Raw genomic sequence first — 22,742 nt, forward strand, 5'->3', positions numbered from 1 at the left:
AGTAACAAGGTCAGGTCAAGGTTATTATCTTTTCCATTGTTATCAAGAACTAAACATTACTGTTGCTAGATATCCAATGCCTACTTCTATTTCAAAAAAGATGAAATGTTTCATTTTTCGCATAAAAAGATAATACCACATAAAGTCCATCAGATGTTATCAACAAGAATATCAACAGCCTCGTTTAATGTTATCATTTTGTAAGTTCTATGGTCGATACAATGACCTTGTCAGCAAATACAATCTATCATTAAGTCATTTGCTGACGGCGTTTTTCATACGAATTGTTAGGTCATTATTTACACACTGAATTATCGATGGATTATTCTGTTATTTACCGATCATGACAAGGAGCACACGGCGGGTGTAACCAGTCGGCAGGGGATGCTCACTCCTTCATGGCACCTGATCCCACCTATAATGTTTTTTTAGGTCCGTGTTTATTCTGCTCCCGATTTGTATTGTTTTGATGGACTTCGAGCTTGAATACTGTTTGTTATCTCCATATTTCATTACCAAGCTGAGGCAGATAATTAATTGAAAATAAATATTTTATAATCCGAATTTCCTCTTTTTACCTTCATTTTTGGGAATGTTATTAAACTGTATATGCTATGTGTACATGTATTGAAAATTTTCTCATTTTTATATATGGTAAAGTAGTAATATAAAGAAGCAAAATGATACAAATACAAATAAATTGACTATTAGATAAGACAGAAAAAGTTTAAGCTGATTCTCACTATTCAAAATCTGTTTTAAGTACATGTTGTTACTTTTCAAAAGCTAAGGACTAAAACATTGTAATTTGTTTAGAAAATTATATTTATTTTACATATTCTAAAACAAGTCTCCAATCATTAATTTCATTAACGTCAGAAAATCTTTGAATTCCCAAACAACTTTATATAAAAGGCATTTCAGCAAATATACTTTAAACTTTTCATTTAGTCAGAAACCAGATAAGAATAATTCCTTACAATAGTTGCAGAAAAATATAGATCGCCGGAGTTCACAAGTCGAGAAAAGATGGTAATAATTTCTTATTTAAAGTGTCCATTAGGGCATCTAAATCATATTCATTATTTTTAATGCTTCATTCCCATCATACGTTTTAGTGAATGCTGGTACCCTACGTTTTATTCACTTTATTCAGACGTCAAATCGTCACTGGATCTTCCAAATAAATATTCTTCAAAGGAGGAGTCATAGGCTTTTCTGGACAGCTAAGTGAGTTCCAAATATCCTCGTTGGACCAAGGCATGGTTCCCATCAGAAAGAACATCAGATAAGAAATTATGAAAGGTCGCTATGGAAGGCTACGAGAAAAGGAAAACGCATCCTAAATAAGCTAAGCGTGAAATCAAAAATACCCTCAACAGCGCGTATGAAACATTGATGGTGGAAATAAAGACAATGACGATGCTGCAGCATGTGTCGTATGATTATTCTGGTACTTAATTAATCAGCAAAGACCAAAGAAAGATAAAATATACCCTGTAATTAGACACAGAAACCCCGTAGGAAGTTTTTGCTAACTATCTTTAGGAGATCTATCAACAATCAATTTGACGAAATTTTCTGCAGAACTACACAACATGAATATGAACAAATGAAAGCATTCATCACAAATGGCATCGTACCAGGAGGCCCTATATTGAGTTCTGAAGTCTGAGAAACCGTCTCATCGCTAAAAAAAAAAAAAACACAGAAAACCCCAGTAGTAGACTTCATTCAAGCAGAGCATATTAAAACCGTTGGAAGCAAGCAGCACAATTATTTGCAATATATTCAATGCTGTTTTAGAGCTTAAATACGTACCGTAATAGTGTGGAGAATATCACTGTAACTATGCATAAAGGTGACAACAAACAAAAACAGCCCTCATAGTTATAGAACGATATGTGAACTGTTATGTAAAATTTTCAAGGTGTTTGAAAAAATAAATATCCACGATCGAAAACAATCATTTATTCTTTGTAATTAACATTTTCCCAATGTTCAACAGGATGGCTACCAAAAAAGTTTAAGTTGCACTACAGCATCATTTGCATTGCAAGAAAATATATACTACAATATAGAAAGCAAAAACAATGTATATACTGCTTTTTTGGACAGTCTATTGAAAGTTTCGACTCCTTGTAGAGAAAGGGTTTGATGGTTAAGTTGTATAAATTAGGGATCAACTGTAAATTATGGTCCATCATAGAAGTTTGTCGTATAGATACACATAGTGCTATTATTAATGGATATGTGTCAAAGGTTTTGTGTAGAACAAGGAGTACAACAAGGGGGAGGGGCAGTTATCAGGTTTTTTGTATTCTGTTTTTATAAATGACCTGCTAAGCTTTGTTTGACACCTGCAGGTCTTCAGATGTTACTTAGTGTTACCTATGAATATTCTTGTAAATGGCGTTTCTCTTTTAGTGCAGAAAAATCAAATATTCTAATATTTAGATATATTGCAAAAAAATATTGCATGTTGGTGACAAAATCATACCAGAATCGAGTTAGTCTTTACCAAACACTACCCGTGCCTTTGAAAAAGAAAGGAAATCCTACTTTGGAATAAATGTAAATATGCTCAAATAACCCCAGAATGTTAGTAAATATTTTATAAGAAAATTGTCTTGCCTTCAGTATTATTCAGTTGTGAATTATGGAAAAAATTGAAAACAAAAGACTAACTGGAATATTTTGAATAGATTTCAATATTTTATTGTAAAAGACATAAAAAAAATTCCAAATATCAACTAGGTCGGCTATTTGCGAACGTATGCTCGGAATAAAACCAATACAGACTGAAATTGGCAAAAAAAAAAAACTTTATTTCTTTGGAGAGTTTTGCTGCATTGATTGTGATCACCTTTCGAAACCAGTTTTTACCATACAGATGTTCAAATACTTTAACTACAACCAAACATCAAAATTCGTATTATTTATTCGGAAATACTCCTTAAGAAGATTCCTTCACACTAACATAGCTAATGCCAGTTTCCACCCAAATATATTTTGAAGAACATTGTATAACAAGTGTTTGGGTTAGGGTTAGGAGTAGGGTACAGGATAAAAACGAAAATGAACATGGATTTAAGTGAACATTTAGGTCAATGGGGATTAAAGGATTAGGTGAAAGTAAAAGTCAGGGATAGGGGTTAGGGTTAGGAGTTGTAAAACAAGCCATTAAATTCCTACTACAATTCTTCATGGAAAGATTTAAGTCATTCTGATCCAGATTTCGATGACTTCAAGTTACTTCATACAACTGTACATAAGGTCTCACTATGGACATAATTACTCTCAACAAAAGAAATGCAAGTAGAGTACATTGCAAACATGTAGACTCTAGTATCGGAGAAAGATACGTATCAGTTCATTATACGTTCGAAACCGTTTACAAAAAGTTTTCAGCATGTCATAGCGTCTTGTTCCGTTACTTCCAATGAAATAGGTGAACTTTTGTGTGAATTATCAATTGAATACAAAGTTGTTTATATAGATTTTATCACTTTAGGCGAGAAAACTTTTTACTTATTTGTTCTCAGATTGTCCTCGATTAAGTGTTAAGCAAAGAGAAGTTCATGTTAAGTGTTTTTCATTGGTAGTTTTTAGTATAGCCACTTTCCCCGACATGATATGTTTATGATAAACACATGCTAAGATGATTGATGTTATAAAACTAAACATGACATGAAGGAGTGAACTGCTTGTATTTCTCTGCAAGTCTCATCTTCCTTTTCAATGTTTTTCTTCATATTTGGAATTGAAAACATGACATGAACATTCAAAATGTCATTAATTTACAAATCCTTCAAACTCTTGATTTAAATATTCTTGATTGATTATATAAAAGATCTCACAATTTCCCACTACTCAGTTGAACTATATAGCAGCATGTACAATAAATCTGGCTTTTAAGCAAATCTTTATTGGTAATTCTTGTTAACAAAACTCATTATTATATTAAGTTAGTAATTACATACTAAATTTATCATATAAGAACATAATGAAACAAATGATATTGTAAATGCTATCTTGTGATCTACTGAACATAAGGAGCTGTAACTGGGAAGAAAATCCAAGTATTTCTTTACGTGGTTATAAGGACCTTAAGCTTAAAAAAATTGAAATAAAAAAAAAAGCTTCAAGATTTGAATGAACAGTTACCACTAAAATAGTAAGAACATACCCTAACAAAATACTTTAGTAAACAAAAGTTTACTATAGTTAGCTATGATATCCTTATATAGTTTTAACTGTACTAAATCAAAGTATTTTCCAACGAAATTCAAATTGTTAATTTTCATTTTCTCATTCATATTCTTTCACGCTTACGTCTGATATTTAAAGGAAATATAAAATGTGTATTCCCATTGAGTTTCCAAAATTTACATAATTGGTATGGATTTTTTTCGAATAAACTTTTGGGGTAAAGTTTCATAGTTAATTAATGTATTCCACCCGTAACAGCCTTGAGCTCAGATTCAATAAAATTGAATGAACAACAGATATGTAAGGATATATATGGATTGTATACTCAATATATTTAGAAATAAATTCAATATTTTACTATTAGAATGTAAGAATAGAATGTGTCCTAATGAATGACCTTAACCTGTTCTTGAAGAGTTATCTCCTTGGAGTTGAATCAAGAAGCTACTTCGCAGTAGCTAAGTACTTTGTTACTACCTTGAAAATACGGATACATATTTAATTTATAATAAATATATTATAATATACCGTATAAAAACTAATGAAAATGAAATCAAATCCGTAAAATGTATACAAAACTTGAGTGCGTTTTTAGATGAAAACCTAAATTTCAAAGAACATGTAAACAGGAAATGTCGTACAACAATGTTAAATTATCTAAGGATTAAATGTGTTCGAAAATATTGAACAAAGGAACCTACGGAAATTTTGGTTTTATCATTAGTTATTTAATATTTAGACCATTGCAATGTTATTTTTTTTAGTACAGCACAATGCGAAATTCAGAATATATGTGCCAAGTTTGTATTAAATAGGAGAGAATTTGACAGTTCGAAAGGAGCTCTCTTTGATCTCAACTGGCTAGTTATAAAATCTAAGATATCAGTGAAAATTCTGACATTTATGTATAACTGTTCAGTGGGCCAAGCACGAGAATATTTAACTTAACTTTTGCCAAAACAAACTTCAAATAAAAAATTGCATAAAAGAAAAACTTTCAGTTTTAGTACCATCGGACCAAATTTGTGGACACTTTTGCATATTAAGCAATCAAAATTTATTGATGATTTCAAAAACAACTTAAAAACTTACTTCTTTAGAGACTTTCATGCTTTATTTTAATAATGACTCTACAATGTACATTTGTATACGTATATATCATATGTAAATATCTTACAGTTTTATTGCCATTGAATACGTTTATGTAAAAATAGGCATTTAAACATAAAATCAGTTTCAGTAATTTCTGTGAAAAAAAAATAAAAAAAATAATTTCAAAATTAAGGATTTTCTCCCTCATGCATAGCTGTGATCCTTCAACGTAATTGGCTCCAGTCTTTGGCACCCCCTTTTTTCAGCTCTTTCAAGTTTTTTTTATTATTTGAATTTTACGGATTTTCAACGTTTCGGCATGAGCATCACTGAAGAGACATAATTTGTCGCATCTGGTGCATCAAAATTGGTACCGTATAAGACTTACATCCATTTTAATAAATCCGGAAATCTGGAAAAATATCATTTTCAAGCTTTATTCTAATCCTAATGATTAAAGGCATCTATCCACCATAGCATTTATTGATATTCCTAGTATTTATATTTTTATTTTTAAAGAATTTGTTTATCCTATAGATTTCAACGTATTCTTCTTTGATTAATTACTACTTACTAAATTACTTTAAAAAATATTTTGGTAATACTCTTCTTCCCCAAAATACTTTAAATTAATACGGCTATATTTTATATGTAACGGATTCTTAATGATAGACAATGAAGTCCTATTAGGGGAACAAATCTAAGTATTAGTAGTAGCTAACTATAATATCTATGAGATCTATCTATAATGCATCGTAGTTAAGTATAATATCTATAGTTAACTATAGTAATTCTTTGTTTGGGATCTATACAATCTATATTCTAAGACGAATTCACGTTGTTTTTTAATATACAATTCACTTATTTTGTCTCGATATTAAACTTAATTTATGGTAACCGGCTACAGAAATATATGATACGTAAAAAAAGAGAGATGTGGACCTTAATAGCGATTCTCTGTAACCACTTAAACTTCTTTGCCACGCATGGTCACCGATTTTGATGAAACTTTGCCCATTATTACAACTTGACACCAGAAACATATATCAAATAAAATTTCGTTGCTATGTGTCTTGGTTGCCATGGTAACAGCCAGAAAAGTTGGGGAAATTGAGATTTTCAGCTACTTTGAATCTTTATTAAGCGTTAATAAAGACTAAGAATAACAAACAAACCATTCTCACAAAAACCTGACACCTTGTTGCCACTTACGCTATAAAGAAACTATTTAGAATTTATCTCTAAGTAAGTGGTAACCATGGGTACATTTGGAATACATTTTAGATGCTGAAAAATGCAGAAAAACGCTCAATATTCACCAATGACAGGTTTTAAATGATCAAACTCGATCAACAACCTAAGAAAAAACAATAAAAATATTTGACCTTAAGTAATTAGGTATTGGCAATATTATTCTAAAAATAACTTTCATGGTTGCCATGGTGACACAGTGCTACCATGCAAAATGTGTTGCTAAGATTGGGTTAATGCTACTATCTTCAGGAAAAACAATAAATTTCATGACTGGCACATATACATCCTTAGGACCTTGGAATACCGACAACATAAGAAAAATTGGGATTAATTGTTACGTTGCAGTGTAACCATGGAAACAATGTACCAGTTGTTTAAAGTGATTTTTTTTGCTGCCTTAGGAATTTACTTATCTTTTATTCAAGAAACATATTATTTGACTCACCTTGAATAGTACTTATTTAGTAGAACTTAAGTTGAATATCATACATTGATAACATTTGTTGAAAAATACAACACTGTTGCTATGGTAACCAAGAAGGGAAAATGTTCAATTTTGTTAATTTCATATCAATATTAAACCCTATGTGCCAGCTTTTTGCATCCAGTTAGAGATTGCGTGGCAGTCAAAATTGAAAGTCAGGTTAGTTGTTCATAATTATCAATCATAAAAGTTTTGGGAATCTACATACAAGGGTACGTATCCAAGGAAACAGAATATTTTTCAGATTTTTATGCATATTTTTTCGGCTTATTTCCATAGCAACGCTCTATTTAAAGAATTGAATTTGAATTTTTTGAAATGTGAAAATTTGGGTCACATGAACGTCTTTAAAAATTGATCATTAGTTATATAGAAATATGCTTTTTAAAAAGATAGGATTAGATTTAAACACTAAGAGAGTGAATTCAAAATCCCTTTGTGGTATTAAAACCATGGCAACCATTGCCAACCTATAAGAAATATCTTATTTCTTCCTTGGTATATGTTACAAGGATCTTTCGTCTATAATTTGCTTACATTTCAACCTATAACTTTTTTTTATTCTTAAATGTATAATTTTATAAAATTAAATGGGCAAAATTATTACTTTTGAATACTTTGTTTCCATAGAAACGTATGTAATAGTTGAAATACCAAACATGTTTATCATGCATTTAAGACATCAGGCCTTCTACTTTCAGAAACAATCATTGCCACTTATTTGCTTTGCTGCAAACGTTAACTGTGGGACTCTGAACATGTTGAAAAATGCCATTTTTCAAACTTTAGGACATGTTGTCATGGTAACCATGACACATAGCAACCAATTTCTGTCTGATTTGAGTTTTCATAGAGAGTTTGGAGAAATTCAGAGACTATGCGTGCCACAGCTCCTATATAAATGTTCAAGTCGTTACAGAGAATGGCTCTTAATGCTCACTTTAAAAAATGCATGTCTGTCTCTTTCTATCCCTTTATGTAACCTGTATTAAGGACAACATACTGTCTATATGTTTGAAAAATTGTAGTCTTTTTTTATTTGGATGTCAGCATATTTCTGTTTAATTCTTAGATCCCTTTTCTGCTCCTTCAACCCAACCCTCAGGTTAAGGGTGAGGATCACGAGAAAGGTGGTCGTGATGACATCGATCCAATTGAAAAAAATGTTATTTTTATTTTGTTTATTCATATGTAAACTTTTAACTTAAACTGTGGTCCCATTTCTAAGATTATGATTTAGATAGATTAAAATCTGCCCAACGTGAAAGTAGATTTATCTTAATAAAACTTCTCTCTTATATCAAGGAGACTGTAAAACATTTTCTTTAATTTGAGGTACACAGAAATTATCTGCAATGTTTTCTTTTCAACACACTCTAGCAAACATGTCTGGAAAAAAATACACATATGCAATTAAATTAAGATTTCTTTTCAACAGAAGAAGGTGGCGGTCTTAGGATTAATAGTCATCATATTTAGAGGTACACAATCATTTCTTTTTTCTAAAAGATTAATGTCTGAAATCACCAAGTAAGAGAGTACTACCTAATGATCCTTAAATATGAATTCTGTTCATGAGGAGGTATTTGTACATAAAAATTTTATACATTTTCAATTCAGTCGTACAACCATATAAACGAGTATGCTACTTCACCAACTGGGCACAATACAGAACTGCTCCTATGACCTTCAAAGCGGATGATGTGGATCCTTTCCTCTGCACTCATATCATGTACGCTTTCGGTAAAGTCGTGGGCAACACAATCGATGCTTATGAGTGGAACGACAAGGGCACCGGTGGTAAGTAACACGTCACCTAGGCCATTGTAGGTAGAATATAGATCATTTTCGGTAACGTGTCAGGTATTCAAGCTCTCGAGGCGACAAAAAAACACTGGTGCCTTGCTTGGATTCGTTTGTACTCACATGTTGGACTATTCTCAATGCAGGCCAATACGAGAAGATAATGAACCTGCGATCCGTGAACCCAGACCTCAAGATCCTGCTGGCCATAGGTGGATGGACTCACGGCACCGCGCCCTTCACTGCCGTGGTAGATGACCCCAATGACATGGCAGCTTTTGCAAACAACGCCTTGGCCTACTTAAAAACTTACGGATTCGACGGTCTGGATCTGGACTGGGAGTATCCGGGTGGTAATGGAAGCCCTCCAGAGGACAAACAGCGTTTCACGTCTTTTGTGCAGGTCAGTATAACAAAAACTTCCGTTCCAGGGCAGCTGTATCAAGTCCACAGATCTTGCCACAAGGCTCCCACTATGTCTGTCTGCTCTTTCAGAAACTTCGCCAAGTGTTTGACGCTGATGGTGTAGCCAACAACCGCGCGCCTCTGTTACTGACGGCAGCTGTTGCAGCTGGCAAAAGTACAATCGACAAAGCCTATGAAATTGACCTCATCTCCAAGTAAGTTGCATTCTGGCTGTGCCGGGTGCCTGATTTGCCAAGTGCACTCATGAGTTATTTTATTTCTTCTTCTGTATTTCAGAGAGCTAGATTTCATCAACCTAATGAGCTACGATCTTCATGGAAGCTGGGAAGCAACCACCGGACATCACAGTGCGCTATTTGGCCGTGCCGGTGAAGTTGGAACTGCTGCATATATGAATGTGGTAGGTTTGTCAGTTCGGGTATGATTTCCTCGCTAATAGATCTTTTGAATGTACTTGCCTCGCATCTTTCATTCATTATTTGCGCAGGATTACGCGGTGAACTACTGGATTAATCTCGGTGCACCTCCAGAAAAACTGGTTTTGGGAATGGGTTTGTATGGCAGATCCTTCACCCTCTCTAGTTCCAGTAATACAGGAGTAGGAGCGCCCGCCGTAGGAGCAGGAGCGGCTGGAACGTATACTGGAGAAGCAGGGTTGTTGGCCTATTACGAGGCATGTAACGTTTTCCAGTCATTTCAATTAAGAAGTCACTTTTGCTGATCTAACAATTTGAACTTGAATGATTATAGCATTCGAAAAAAAAAAAAGAGTACTCATCATTTTTACTAAGATCGGATCAAATGTTGCAGGTGTGTTATAATTTGAAATACAATGGTTGGACAAGACAGTGGCACGGTGAGCACAAGGTACCGTACGCGTATCACGGTACCCAGTGGATTGGATATGACGACACAGAGAGTTTCCAAGTAAAGGTAAGCTTAAAGGGGAGAAGTGTCTAGGCCTAAGCTCCGATACAGTTACACAACTTGCAATCCCACTGATGAATCTGGTCTGTCTAGACTATAATTTTCACTCGTCCTCTCGTTGATAGGTTGACTACATCAAGTCCAAAGGACTGGGTGGCGGTATGGTTTGGTCTCTTGATCAAGACGATTTCAGCAACAGCTGTGGCGATGGGGCGTATCCTCTGATGAACTTATTGCGAAGTGAGCTGTCTGGATCACCTGTAGCTTCCACTCCTTTGCCACCATCATTGCATTCCTCCTCTCAAACTGTGCCATCCTCCTCCACTAGATTACCTACCACCATTCCCAGCACTGCAGTGTCGGGATACAAACGAGTATGTTACTTCACCAACTGGGCACAATACAGAACTGCTCCTATGACCTTCAAAGTGGATGATGTGGATCCTTTCCTCTGCACTCATATCATGTACGCTTTCGGTAAAGTCGTGGGCAACACAATCGATGCTTATGAGTGGAACGACAAGGGCACCGGTGGTAAGTAACACGTCACCTAGGCCATTGTAGGTAGAATATAGATCATTTTCGGTAACGTGTCAGGTATTCAAGCTCTCGAGGCGACAAAAAAACACTGGTGCCTTGCTTGGATTCGTTTGTACTCACATGTTGGACTATTCTCAATGCAGGCCAATACGAGAAGATAATGAACCTGCGATCCGTGAACCCAGACCTCAAGATCCTGCTGGCCATAGGTGGATGGACTCACGGCACCGCGCCCTTCACTGCCGTGGTAGATGACCCCAATGACATGGCAGCTTTTGCAAACAACGCCTTGGCCTACTTAAAAACTTACGGATTCGACGGTCTGGATCTGGACTGGGAGTATCCGGGTGGTAATGGAAGCCCTCCAGAGGACAAACAGCGTTTCACGTCTTTTGTGCAGGTCAGTATAACAAAAACTTCCGTTCCAGGGCAGCTGTATCAAGTCCACAGATCTTGCCACAAGGCTCCCACTATGTCTGTCTGCTCTTTCAGAAACTTCGCCAAGTGTTTGACGCTGATGGTGTAGCCAACAACCGCGCGCCTCTGTTACTGACGGCAGCTGTTGCAGCTGGCAAAAGTACAATCGACAAAGCCTATGAAATTGACCTCATCTCCAAGTAAGTTGCATTCTGGCTGTGCCGGGTGCCTGATTTGCCAAGTGCACTCATGAGTTATTTTATTTCTTCTTCTGTATTTCAGAGAGCTAGATTTCATCAACCTAATGAGCTACGATCTTCATGGAAGCTGGGAAGCAACCACCGGACATCACAGTGCGCTATTTGGCCGTGCCGGTGAAGTTGGAACTGCTGCATATATGAATGTGGTAGGTTTGTCAGTTCGGGTATGATTTCCTCGCTAATAGATCTTTTGAATGTACTTGCCTCGCATCTTTCATTCATTATTTGCGCAGGATTACGCGGTGAACTACTGGATTAATCTCGGTGCACCTCCAGAAAAACTGGTTTTGGGAATGGGTTTGTATGGCAGATCCTTCACCCTCTCTAGTTCCAGTAATACAGGAGTAGGAGCGCCCGCCGTAGGAGCAGGAGCGGCTGGAACGTATACTGGAGAAGCAGGGTTGTTGGCCTATTACGAGGCATGTAACGTTTTCCAGTCATTTCAATTAAGAAGTCACTTTTGCTGATCTAACAATTTGAACTTGAATGATTATAGCATTCGAAAAAAAAAAAAAGAGTACTCATCATTTTTACTAAGATCGGATCAAATGTTGCAGGTGTGTTATAATTTGAAATACAATGGTTGGACAAGACAGTGGCACGGTGAGCACAAGGTACCGTATGCGTATCACGGTACCCAGTGGATTGGATATGACGACACAGAGAGTTTCCAAGTAAAGGTAAGCTTAAAGGGGAGAAGTGTCTAGGCCTAAGCTCCGATACAGTTACACAGCTTGCAATCCCACTGATGAATCTGGTCTGTCTAGACTATAATTTTCACTCGTCCTCTCGTTGATAGGTTGACTACATCAAGTCCAAAGGACTGGGTGGCGGTATGGTTTGGTCTCTTGATCAAGACGATTTCAGCAACAGCTGTGGCGATGGGGCGTATCCTCTGATGAACTTATTGCGAAGTGAGCTGTCTGGATCACCTGTAGCTTCCACTCCTTTGCCACCATCATTGCATTCCTCCTCTCAAACTGTGCCATCCTCCTCCACTAGATTACCTACCACCATTCCCAGCACTGCAGTGTCGGGATACAAACGAGTATGTTACTTCACCAACTGGGCACAATACAGAACTGCTCCTATGACCTTCAAAGCGGATGATGTGGATCCTTTCCTCTGCACTCATATCATGTACGCTTTCGGTAAAGTCGTGGGCAACACAATCGATGCTTATGAGTGGAACGACAAGGGCACCGGTGGTAAGTAACACGTCACCTAGGCCATTGTAGGTAGAATATAGATCATTTTCGGTAACGTGTCAGGTATTCAAGCTCTCGAGGCGACAAAAAAACACTGGTGCCTTGCTTGGATTCGTTTGTACTCACATGTTGGACTATTCTCAATGCAGGCCAATACGAGAAGATAATGAACCTGCGATCCGTGAACCCAGACCTCAAGATCCTGCTGGCCATAGGTGGATGGACTCACGGCACCGCGCCCTTCACTGCCGTGGTAGATGACCCCAATGACATGGCAGCTTTTGCAAACAACGCCTTGGCCTACTTAAAAACTTACGGATTCGACGGTCTGGATCTGGACTGGGAGTATCCGGGTGGTAATGGAAGCCCTCCAGAGGACAAACAGCGTTTCACGTCTTTTGTGCAGGTCAGTATAACAAAAACTTCCGTTCCAGGGCAGCTGTATCAAGTCCACAGATCTTGCCACAAGGCTCCCACTATGTCTGTCTGCTCTTTCAGAAACTTCGCCAAGTGTTTGACGCTGATGGTGTAGCCAACAACCGCGCGCCTCTGTTACTGACGGCAGCTGTTGCAGCTGGCAAAAGTACAATCGACAAAGCCTATGAAATTGACCTCATCTCCAAGTAAGTTGCATTCTGGCTGTGCCGGGTGCCTGATTTGCCAAGTGCACTCATGAGTTATTTTATTTCTTCTTCTGTATTTCAGAGAGCTAGATTTCATCAACCTAATGAGCTACGATCTTCATGGAAGCTGGGAAGCAACCACCGGACATCACAGTGCGCTATTTGGCCGTGCCGGTGAAGTTGGAACTGCTGCATATATGAATGTGGTAGGTTTGTCAGTTCGGGTATGATTTCCTCGCTAATAGATCTTTTGAATGTACTTGCCTCGCATCTTTCATTCATTATTTGCGCAGGATTACGCGGTGAACTACTGGATTAATCTCGGTGCACCTCCAGAAAAACTGGTTTTGGGAATGGGTTTGTATGGCAGATCCTTCACCCTCTCTAGTTCCAGTAATACAGGAGTAGGAGCGCCCGCCGTAGGAGCAGGAGCGGCTGGAACGTATACTGGAGAAGCAGGGTTGTTGGCCTATTACGAGGCATGTAACGTTTTCCAGTCATTTCAATTAAGAAGTCACTTTTGCTGATCTAACAATTTGAACTTGAATGATTATAGCATTCGAAAAAAAAAAAAAGAGTACTCATCATTTTTACTAAGATCGGATCAAATGTTGCAGGTGTGTTATAATTTGAAATACAATGGTTGGACAAGACAGTGGCACGGTGAGCACAAGGTACCGTACGCGTATCACGGTACCCAGTGGATTGGATATGACGACACAGAGAGTTTCCAAGTAAAGGTAAGCTTAAAGGGGAGAAGTGTCTAGGCCTAAGCTCCGATACAGTTACACAACTTGCAATCCCACTGATGAATCTGGTCTGTCTAGACTATAATTTTCACTCGTCCTCTCGTTGATAGGTTGACTACATCAAGTCCAAAGGACTGGGTGGCGGTATGGTTTGGTCTCTTGATCAAGACGATTTCAGCAACAGCTGTGGCGATGGGGCGTATCCTCTGATGAACTTATTGCGAAGTGAGCTGTCTGGATCACCTGTAGCTTCCACTCCTTTGCCACCATCATTGCATTCCTCCTCTCAAACTGTGCCATCCTCCTCCACTAGATTACCTACCACCATTCCCAGCACTGCAGTGTCGGGATACAAACGAGTATGTTACTTCACCAACTGGGCACAATACAGAACTGCTCCTATGACCTTCAAAGTGGATGATGTGGATCCTTTCCTCTGCACTCATATCATGTACGCTTTCGGTAAAGTCGTGGGCAACACAATCGATGCTTATGAGTGGAACGACAAGGGCACCGGTGGTAAGTAACACGTCACCTAGGCCATTGTAGGTAGAATATAGATCATTTTCGGTAACGTGTCAGGTATTCAAGCTCTCGAGGCGACAAAAAAACATTGGTGCCTTGCTTGGATTCGTTTGTACTCACATGTTGGACTATTCTCAATGCAGGCCAATACGAGAAGATAATGAACCTGCGATCCGTGAACCCAGACCTCAAGATCCTGCTGGCCATAGGTGGATGGACTCACGGCACCGCGCCCTTCACTGCCGTGGTAGATGACCCCAATGACATGGCAGCTTTTGCAAACAACGCCTTGGCCTACTTAAAAACTTACGGATTCGACGGTCTGGATCTGGACTGGGAGTATCCGAGTGGTAATGGAAGCCCTCCAGAGGACAAACAGCGTTTCACGTCTTTTGTGCAGGTCAGTATAACAAAAACTTCCGTTCCAGGGCAGCTGTATCAAGTCCACAGATCTTGCCACAAGGCTCCCACTATGTCTGTCTGCTCTTTCAGAAACTTCGCCAAGTGTTTGACGCTGATGGTGTAGCCAACAACCGCGCGCCTCTGTTACTGACGGCAGCTGTTGCAGCTGGCAAAAGTACAATCGACAAAGCCTATGAAATTGACCTCATCTCCAAGTAAGTTGCATTCTGGCTGTGCCGGGTGCCTGATTTGCCAAGTGCACTCATGAGTTATTTTATTTCTTCTTCTGTATTTCAGAGAGCTAGATTTCATCAACCTAATGAGCTACGATCTTCATGGAAGCTGGGAAGCAACCACCGGACATCACAGTGCGCTATTTGGCCGTGCCGGTGAAGTTGGAACTGCTGCATATATGAATGTGGTAGGTTTGTCAGTTCGGGTATGATTTCCTCGCTAATAGATCTTTTGAATGTACTTGCCTCGCATCTTTCATTCATTATTTGCGCAGGATTACGCGGTGAACTACTGGATTAATCTCGGTGCACCTCCAGAAAAACTGGTTTTGGGAATGGGTTTGTATGGCAGATCCTTCACCCTCTCTAGTTCCAGTAATACAGGAGTAGGAGCGCCCGCCGTAGGAGCAGGAGCGGCTGGAACGTATACTGGAGAAGCAGGGTTGTTGGCCTATTACGAGGCATGTAACGTTTTCCAGTCATTTCAATTAAGAAGTCACTTTTGCTGATCTAACAATTTGAACTTGAATGATTATAGCATTCGAAAAAAAAAAAAAGAGTACTCATCATTTTTACTAAGATCGGATCAAATGTTGCAGGTGTGTTATAATTTGAAATACAATGGTTGGACAAGACAGTGGCACGGTGAGCACAAGGTACCGTATGCGTATCACGGTACCCAGTGGATTGGATATGACGACACAGAGAGTTTCCAAGTAAAGGTAAGCTTAAAGGGGAGAAGTGTCTAGGCCTAAGCTCCGATACAGTTACACAGCTTGCAATCCCACTGATGAATCTGGTCTGTCTAGACTATAATTTTCACTCGTCCTCTCGTTGATAGGTTGACTACATCAAGTCCAAAGGACTGGGTGGCGGTATGGTTTGGTCTCTTGATCAAGACGATTTCAGCAACAGCTGTGGCGATGGGGCGTATCCTCTGATGAACTTATTGCGAAGTGAGCTGTCTGGATCACCTGTAGCTTCCACTCCTTTGCCACCATCATTGCATTCCTCCTCTCAAACTGTGCCATCCTCCTCCACTAGATTACCTACCACCATTCCCAGCACTGCAGTGTCGGGATACAAACGAGTATGTTACTTCACCAACTGGGCACAATACAGAACTGCTCCTATGACCTTCAAAGCGGATGATGTGGATCCTTTCCTCTGCACTCATATCATGTACGCTTTCGGTAAAGTCGTGGGCAACACAATCGATGCTTATGAGTGGAACGACAAGGGCACCGGTGGTAAGTAACACGTCACCTAGGCCATTGTAGGTAGAATATAGATCATTTTCGGTAACGTGTCAGGTATTCAAGCTCTCGAGGCGACAAAAAAACACTGGTGCCTTGCTTGGATTCGTTTGTACTCACATGTTGGACTATTCTCAATGCAGGCCAATACGAGAAGATAATGAACCTGCGATCCGTGAACCCAGACCTCAAGATCCTGCTGGCCATAGGTGGATGGACTCACGGCACCGCGCCCTTCACTGCCGTGGTAGATGACCCCAATGACATGGCAGCTTTTGCAAACAACGCCTTGGCCTACTTAAAAACTTACGGATTCGACGGTCTGGATCTGGACTGGGAGTATCCGGGTGGTAATGGAAGCCCTCCAGAGGACAAACAGCGTTTCACGTCTTTTGTGCAGGTCAGTATAACAAAAACTTCCGTTCCAGGGCAGCTGTATCAAGTCCACAGATCTTGCCACAAGGCTCCCACTATGTCTGTCTGCTCTTTCAGAAACTTCGCCAAGTGTTTGACGCTGATGGTGTAGCCAACAACCGCGCGCCTCTGTTACTGACGGCAGCTGTTGCAGCTGGCAAAAGTACAATCGACAAAGCCTATGAAATTGACCTCATCTCCAAGTAAGTTGCATTCTGGCTGTGCCGGGTGCCTGATTTGCCAAGTGCACTCATGAGTTATTTTATTTCTTCTTCTGTATTTCAGAGAGCTAGATTTCATCAACCTAATGAGCTACGATCTTCATGGAAGCTGGGAAGCAACCACCGGACATCACAGTGCGCTATTTGGCCGTGCCGGTGAAGTTGGAACTGCTGCATATATGAATGTGGTAGGTTTGTCAGTTCGGGTATGATTTCCTCGCTAATAGATCTTTTGAATGTACTTGCCTCGCATCTTTCATTCATTATTTGCGCAGGATTACGCGGTGAACTACTGGATTAATCTCGGTGCACCTCCAGAAAAACTGGTTTTGGGAATGGGTTTGTATGGCAGATCCTTCACCCTCTCTAGTTCCAGTAATACAGGAGTAGGAGCGCCCGCCGTAGGAGCAGGAGCGGCTGGAACGTATACTGGAGAAGCAGGGTTGTTGGCCTATTACGAGGCATGTAACGTTTTCCAGTCATTTCAATTAAGAAGTCACTTTTGCTGATCTAACAATTTGAACTTGAATGATTATAGCATTCGAAAAAAAAAAGAGTACTCATCATTTTTACTAAGATCGGATCAAATGTTGCAGGTGTGTTATAATTTGAAATACAATGGTTGGACAAGACAGTGGCACGGTGAGCACAAGGTACCGTATGCGTATCACGGTACCCAGTGGATTGGATATGACGACACAGAGAGTTTCCAAGTAAAGGTAAGCTTAAAGGGGAGAAGTGTCTAGGCCTAAGCTCCGATACAGTTACACAACTTGCAATCCCACTGATGAATCTGGTCTGTCTAGACTATAATTTTCACTCGTCCTCTCGTTGATAGGTTGACTACATCAAGTCCAAAGGACTGGGTGGCGGTATGGTTTGGTCTCTTGATCAAGACGATTTCAGCAACAGCTGTGGCGATGGGGCGTATCCTCTGATGAACTTATTGCGAAGTGAGCTGTCTGGATCACCTGTAGCTTCCACTCCTTTGCCACCATCATTGCATTCCTCCTCTCAAACTGTGCCATCCTCCTCCACTAGATTACCTACCACCATTCCCAGCACTGCAGTGTCGGGATACAAACGAGTATGTTACTTCACCAACTGGGCACAATACAGAACTGCTCCTATGACCTTCAAAGCGGATGATGTGGATCCTTTCCTCTGCACTCATATCATGTACGCTTTCGGTAAAGTCGTGGGCAACACAATCGATGCTTATGAGTGGAACGACAAGGGCACCGGTGGTAAGTAACACGTCACCTAGGCCATTGTAGGTAGAATATAGATCATTTTCGGTAACGTGTCAGGTATTCAAGCTCTCGAGGCGACAAAAAAACACTGGTGCCTTGCTTGGATTCGTTTGTACTCACATGTTGGACTATTCTCAATGCAGGCCAATACGAGAAGATAATGAACCTGCGATCCGTGAACCCAGACCTCAAGATCCTGCTGGCCATAGGTGGATGGACTCACGGCACCGCGCCCTTCACTGCCGTGGTAGATGACCCCAATGACATGGCAGCTTTTGCAAACAACGCCTTGGCCTACTTAAAAACTTACGGATTCGACGGTCTGGATCTGGACTGGGAGTATCCGGGTGGTAATGGAAGCCCTCCAGAGGACAAACAGCGTTTCACGTCTTTTGTGCAGGTCAGTATAACAAAAACTTCCGTTCCAGGGCAGCTGTATCAAGTCCACAGATCTTGCCACAAGGCTCCCACTATGTCTGTCTGCTCTTTCAGAAACTTCGCCAAGTGTTTGACGCTGATGGTGTAGCCAACAACCGCGCGCCTCTGTTACTGACGGCAGCTGTTGCAGCTGGCAAAAGTACAATCGACAAAGCCTATGAAATTGACCTCATCTCCAAGTAAGTTGCATTCTGGCTGTGCCGGGTGCCTGATTTGCCAAGTGCACTCATGAGTTATTTTATTTCTTCTTCTGTATTTCAGAGAGCTAGATTTCATCAACCTAATGAGCTACGATCTTCATGGAAGCTGGGAAGCAACCACCGGACATCACAGTGCGCTATTTGGCCGTGCCGGTGAAGTTGGAACTGCTGCATATATGAATGTGGTAGGTTTGTCAGTTCGGGTATGATTTCCTCGCTAATAGATCTTTTGAATGTACTTGCCTCGCATCTTTCATTCATTATTTGCGCAGGATTACGCGGTGAACTACTGGATTAATCTCGGTGCACCTCCAGAAAAACTGGTTTTGGGAATGGGTTTGTATGGCAGATCCTTCACCCTCTCTAGTTCCAGTAATACAGGAGTAGGAGCGCCCGCCGTAGGAGCAGGAGCGGCTGGAACGTATACTGGAGAAGCAGGGTTGTTGGCCTATTACGAGGCATGTAACGTTTTCCAGTCATTTCAATTAAGAAGTCACTTTTGCTGATCTAACAATTTGAACTTGAATGATTATAGCATTCGAAAAAAAAAAAAAAGAGTACTCATCATTTTTACTAAGATCGGATCAAATGTTGCAGGTGTGTTATAATTTGAAATACAATGGTTGGACAAGACAGTGGCACGGTGAGCACAAGGTACCGTATGCGTATCACGGTACCCAGTGGATTGGATATGACGACACAGAGAGTTTCCAAGTAAAGGTAAGCTTAAAGGGGAGAAGTGTCTAGGCCTAAGCTCCGATACAGTTACACAGCTTGCAATCCCACTGATGAATCTGGTCTGTCTAGACTATAATTTTCACTCGTCCTCTCGTTGATAGGTTGACTACATCAAGTCCAAAGGACTGGGTGGCGGTATGGTTTGGTCTCTTGATCAAGACGATTTCAGCAACAGCTGTGGCGATGGGGCGTATCCTCTGATGAACTTATTGCGAAGTGAGCTGTCTGGATCACCTGTAGCTTCCACTCCTTTGCCACCATCATTGCATTCCTCCTCTCAAACTGTGCCATCCTCCTCCACTAGATTACCTACCACCATTCCCAGCACTGCAGTGTCGGGATACAAACGAGTATGTTACTTCACCAACTGGGCACAATACAGAACTGCTCCTATGACCTTCAAAGCGGATGATGTGGATCCTTTCCTCTGCACTCATATCATGTACGCTTTCGGTAAAGTCGTGGGCAACACAATCGATGCTTATGAGTGGAACGACAAGGGCACCGGTGGTAAGTAACACGTCACCTAGGCCATTGTAGGTAGAATATAGATCATTTTCGGTAACGTGTCAGGTATTCAAGCTCTCGAGGCGACAAAAAAACACTGGTGCCTTGCTTGGATTCGTTTGTACTCACATGTTGGACTATTCTCAATGCAGGCCAATACGAGAAGATAATGAACCTGCGATCCGTGAACCCAGACCTCAAGATCCTGCTGGCCATAGGTGGATGGACTCACGGCACCGCGCCCTTCACTGCCGTGGTAGATGACCCCAATGACATGGCAGCTTTTGCAAACAACGCCTTGGCCTACTTAAAAACTTACGGATTCGACGGTCTGGATCTGGACTGGGAGTATCCGGGTGGTAATGGAAGCCCTCCAGAGGACAAACAGCGTTTCACGTCTTTTGTGCAGGTCAGTATAACAAAAACTTCCGTTCCAGGGCAGCTGTATCAAGTCCACAGATCTTGCCACAAGGCTCCCACTATGTCTGTCTGCTCTTTCAGAAACTTCGCCAAGTGTTTGACGCTGATGGTGTAGCCAACAACCGCGCGCCTCTGTTACTGACGGCAGCTGTTGCAGCTGGCAAAAGTACAATCGACAAAGCCTATGAAATTGACCTCATCTCCAAGTAAGTTGCATTCTGGCTGTGCCGGGTGCCTGATTTGCCAAGTGCACTCATGAGTTATTTTATTTCTTCTTCTGTATTTCAGAGAGCTAGATTTCATCAACCTAATGAGCTACGATCTTCATGGAAGCTGGGAAGCAACCATCGGACATCACAGTGCGCTATTTGGCCGTGCCGGTGAAGTTGGAACTGCTGCATATATGAATGTGGTAGGTTTGTCAGTTCGGGTATGATTTCCTCGCTAATAGATCTTTTGAATGTACTTGCCTCGCATCTTTCATTCATTATTTGCGCAGGATTACGCGGTGAACTACTGGATTAATCTCGGTGCACCTCCAGAAAAACTGGTTTTGGGAATGGGTTTGTATGGCAGATCCTTCACCCTCTCTAGTTCCAGTAATACAGGAGTAGGAGCGCCCGCCGTAGGAGCAGGAGCGGCTGGAACGTATACTGGAGAAGCAGGGTTGTTGGCCTATTACGAGGCATGTAACGTTTTCCAGTCATTTCAATTAAGAAGTCACTTTTGCTGATCTAACAATTTGAACTTGAATGATTATAGCATTCGAAAAAAAAAAAAAGAGTACTCATCATTTTTACTAAGATCGGATCAAATGTTGCAGGTGTGTTATAATTTGAAATACAATGGTTGGACAAGACAGTGGCACGGTGAGCACAAGGTACCGTATGCGTATCACGGTACCCAGTGGATTGGATATGACGACACAGAGAGTTTCCAAGTAAAGGTAAGCTTAAAGGGGAGAAGTGTCTAGGCCTAAGCTCCGATACAGTTACACAGCTTGCAATCCCACTGATGAATCTGGTCTGTCTAGACTATAATTTTCACTCGTCCTCTCGTTGATAGGTTGACTACATCAAGTCCAAAGGACTGGGTGGCGGTATGGTTTGGTCTCTTGATCAAGACGATTTCAGCAACAGCTGTGGCGATGGGGCGTATCCTCTGATGAACTTATTGCGAAGTGAGCTGTCTGGATCATCTGTAGTATCTTCAATGATACCTTCAACAAACTCTTCGTCTAAAGTCTTTACTTCATCTCTTCCTCCACAAGATTCAACCGTTGGAACAACTGGATCTTCTAGTTCAAACTATTATGTATCCACAGATATCCAAGTAAACAGTGAGGGGACAACGCAGTCCCACACAGTTTCAACAGAGATTGTTTATACAACGAAATCGGCTATCTGTGGAGGTAATCGTTATGACTTCTGCTCTTATAAGATATAAAAAAAATTCAGAAAAGCATACTGTGTAGATAATATTCAAAGAAATTTTTACAGCACCAAAGTCATGTGTAGATGGTCAATTTTATGAGGACAGCTGTGACATTCGCAAGTACTACCAGTGTTCGTCTGGTGTTGCATGGCACTACGAGTGTGCTACTGGAACAGTGTGGGATAAACGAATCCAAAATTGTAACTGGGATTACCTCGTCCTTACTTCGTCTGCACCCTGTGGCTGTGGTCGTAAGTTCAATCATGACGCATATTTTTACTCGTTTATCCAACATGTTTCGAATTTTCTCGACGAAAAAGTATATGTCAATGGTATATATTTAACAGTTTGTCTTCTAAATTTCAGCTCCATCAGATTGTATTCATGGAAAGTTTTATGAAGACAAATGCGATATGAAACTTTACTACCAATGTGCACATGGTATTCCTTATCCATATGAATGCCATCCTGGAACTCTTTGGGATGTAACAATTACTAATTGTAATTGGGAGTATGCAGTAGCCAGCAGAACACTCCCGACTGGATCAGATTGCAGCAGTTATGGTACAACTCATTTACCTGGTCAGCAGACTACTGTTCCATCTACACAGACCCAAAAGCAAATTTCTGAAAAGACTTCCCAGCACACAGAACATTCAACTTCTGATTCCACGAATAGAGATTTCTCAACTGTGAAAGTCTCCAC

At 40.3% G+C, this 22,742-nt stretch overlaps 6 protein-coding genes across 6 annotated transcripts; all 6 read left to right on the forward strand.

The window, feature by feature from the left end:
- Positions 1-1,416: 1,416 nt before the first annotated feature.
- LOC133199702 (chitotriosidase-1-like) lies at positions 1,417-10,641 on the forward strand (the record flags this gene model as incomplete). Its single annotated transcript, XM_061335571.1, has 8 exons — positions 1,417-1,453; positions 8,663-8,842; positions 8,992-9,248; positions 9,341-9,465; positions 9,548-9,671; positions 9,759-9,944; positions 10,082-10,204; positions 10,324-10,641. Coding segments are annotated over exons 1-8 (1,350 nt in total), but the record flags the coding sequence as incomplete, so codon positions are not given.
- LOC133199703 (chitotriosidase-1-like) lies at positions 10,642-11,882 on the forward strand. The gene is made up of 5 exons (XM_061335572.1): positions 10,642-10,732; positions 10,882-11,138; positions 11,231-11,355; positions 11,438-11,561; positions 11,649-11,882. Exons 1-5 carry the CDS (start codon positions 10,663-10,665, stop codon positions 11,880-11,882), a joined length of 810 nt encoding a protein of 269 aa, XP_061191556.1. The 5' UTR covers positions 10,642-10,662.
- Positions 11,883-11,976: 94 nt separating this feature from the next.
- Positions 11,977-13,773, forward strand: LOC133199704 (chitotriosidase-1-like). The gene is made up of 6 exons (XM_061335573.1): positions 11,977-12,095; positions 12,215-12,623; positions 12,773-13,029; positions 13,122-13,246; positions 13,329-13,452; positions 13,540-13,773. The coding sequence occupies exons 2-6, from the start codon at positions 12,251-12,253 to the stop codon at positions 13,771-13,773; spliced, it is 1,113 nt and encodes a 370-aa protein (XP_061191557.1). The 5' UTR covers positions 11,977-12,095; positions 12,215-12,250.
- Positions 13,774-14,423: 650 nt separating this feature from the next.
- LOC133199705 (chitotriosidase-1-like) lies at positions 14,424-15,664 on the forward strand. The gene is made up of 5 exons (XM_061335574.1): positions 14,424-14,514; positions 14,664-14,920; positions 15,013-15,137; positions 15,220-15,343; positions 15,431-15,664. The coding sequence occupies exons 1-5, from the start codon at positions 14,445-14,447 to the stop codon at positions 15,662-15,664; spliced, it is 810 nt and encodes a 269-aa protein (XP_061191558.1). The 5' UTR covers positions 14,424-14,444.
- Positions 15,665-15,758: 94 nt separating this feature from the next.
- On the forward strand, positions 15,759-17,555 carry LOC133199706 (chitotriosidase-1-like). Its single transcript, XM_061335575.1, has 6 exons — positions 15,759-15,877; positions 15,997-16,405; positions 16,555-16,811; positions 16,904-17,028; positions 17,111-17,234; positions 17,322-17,555. Exons 2-6 carry the CDS (start codon positions 16,033-16,035, stop codon positions 17,553-17,555), a joined length of 1,113 nt encoding a protein of 370 aa, XP_061191559.1. The 5' UTR covers positions 15,759-15,877; positions 15,997-16,032.
- A 91-nt stretch (positions 17,556-17,646) lies between these two features.
- LOC133199708 (chitotriosidase-1-like) lies at positions 17,647-19,443 on the forward strand. The gene is made up of 6 exons (XM_061335576.1): positions 17,647-17,765; positions 17,885-18,293; positions 18,443-18,699; positions 18,792-18,916; positions 18,999-19,122; positions 19,210-19,443. Exons 2-6 carry the CDS (start codon positions 17,921-17,923, stop codon positions 19,441-19,443), a joined length of 1,113 nt encoding a protein of 370 aa, XP_061191560.1. The 5' UTR covers positions 17,647-17,765; positions 17,885-17,920.
- The last annotated feature ends 3,299 nt before the right edge of the window (positions 19,444-22,742 follow it).

Source organism: Saccostrea echinata, unplaced genomic scaffold (assembly GCF_033153115.1).
Source record: "Saccostrea echinata isolate AGI-Se365-2 ecotype Australia unplaced genomic scaffold, CSIRO_AGI_Sech_v1 ptg000034l, whole genome shotgun sequence".
NCBI classification, from domain to species: Eukaryota; Metazoa; Mollusca; class Bivalvia; order Ostreida; family Ostreidae; genus Saccostrea; species Saccostrea echinata.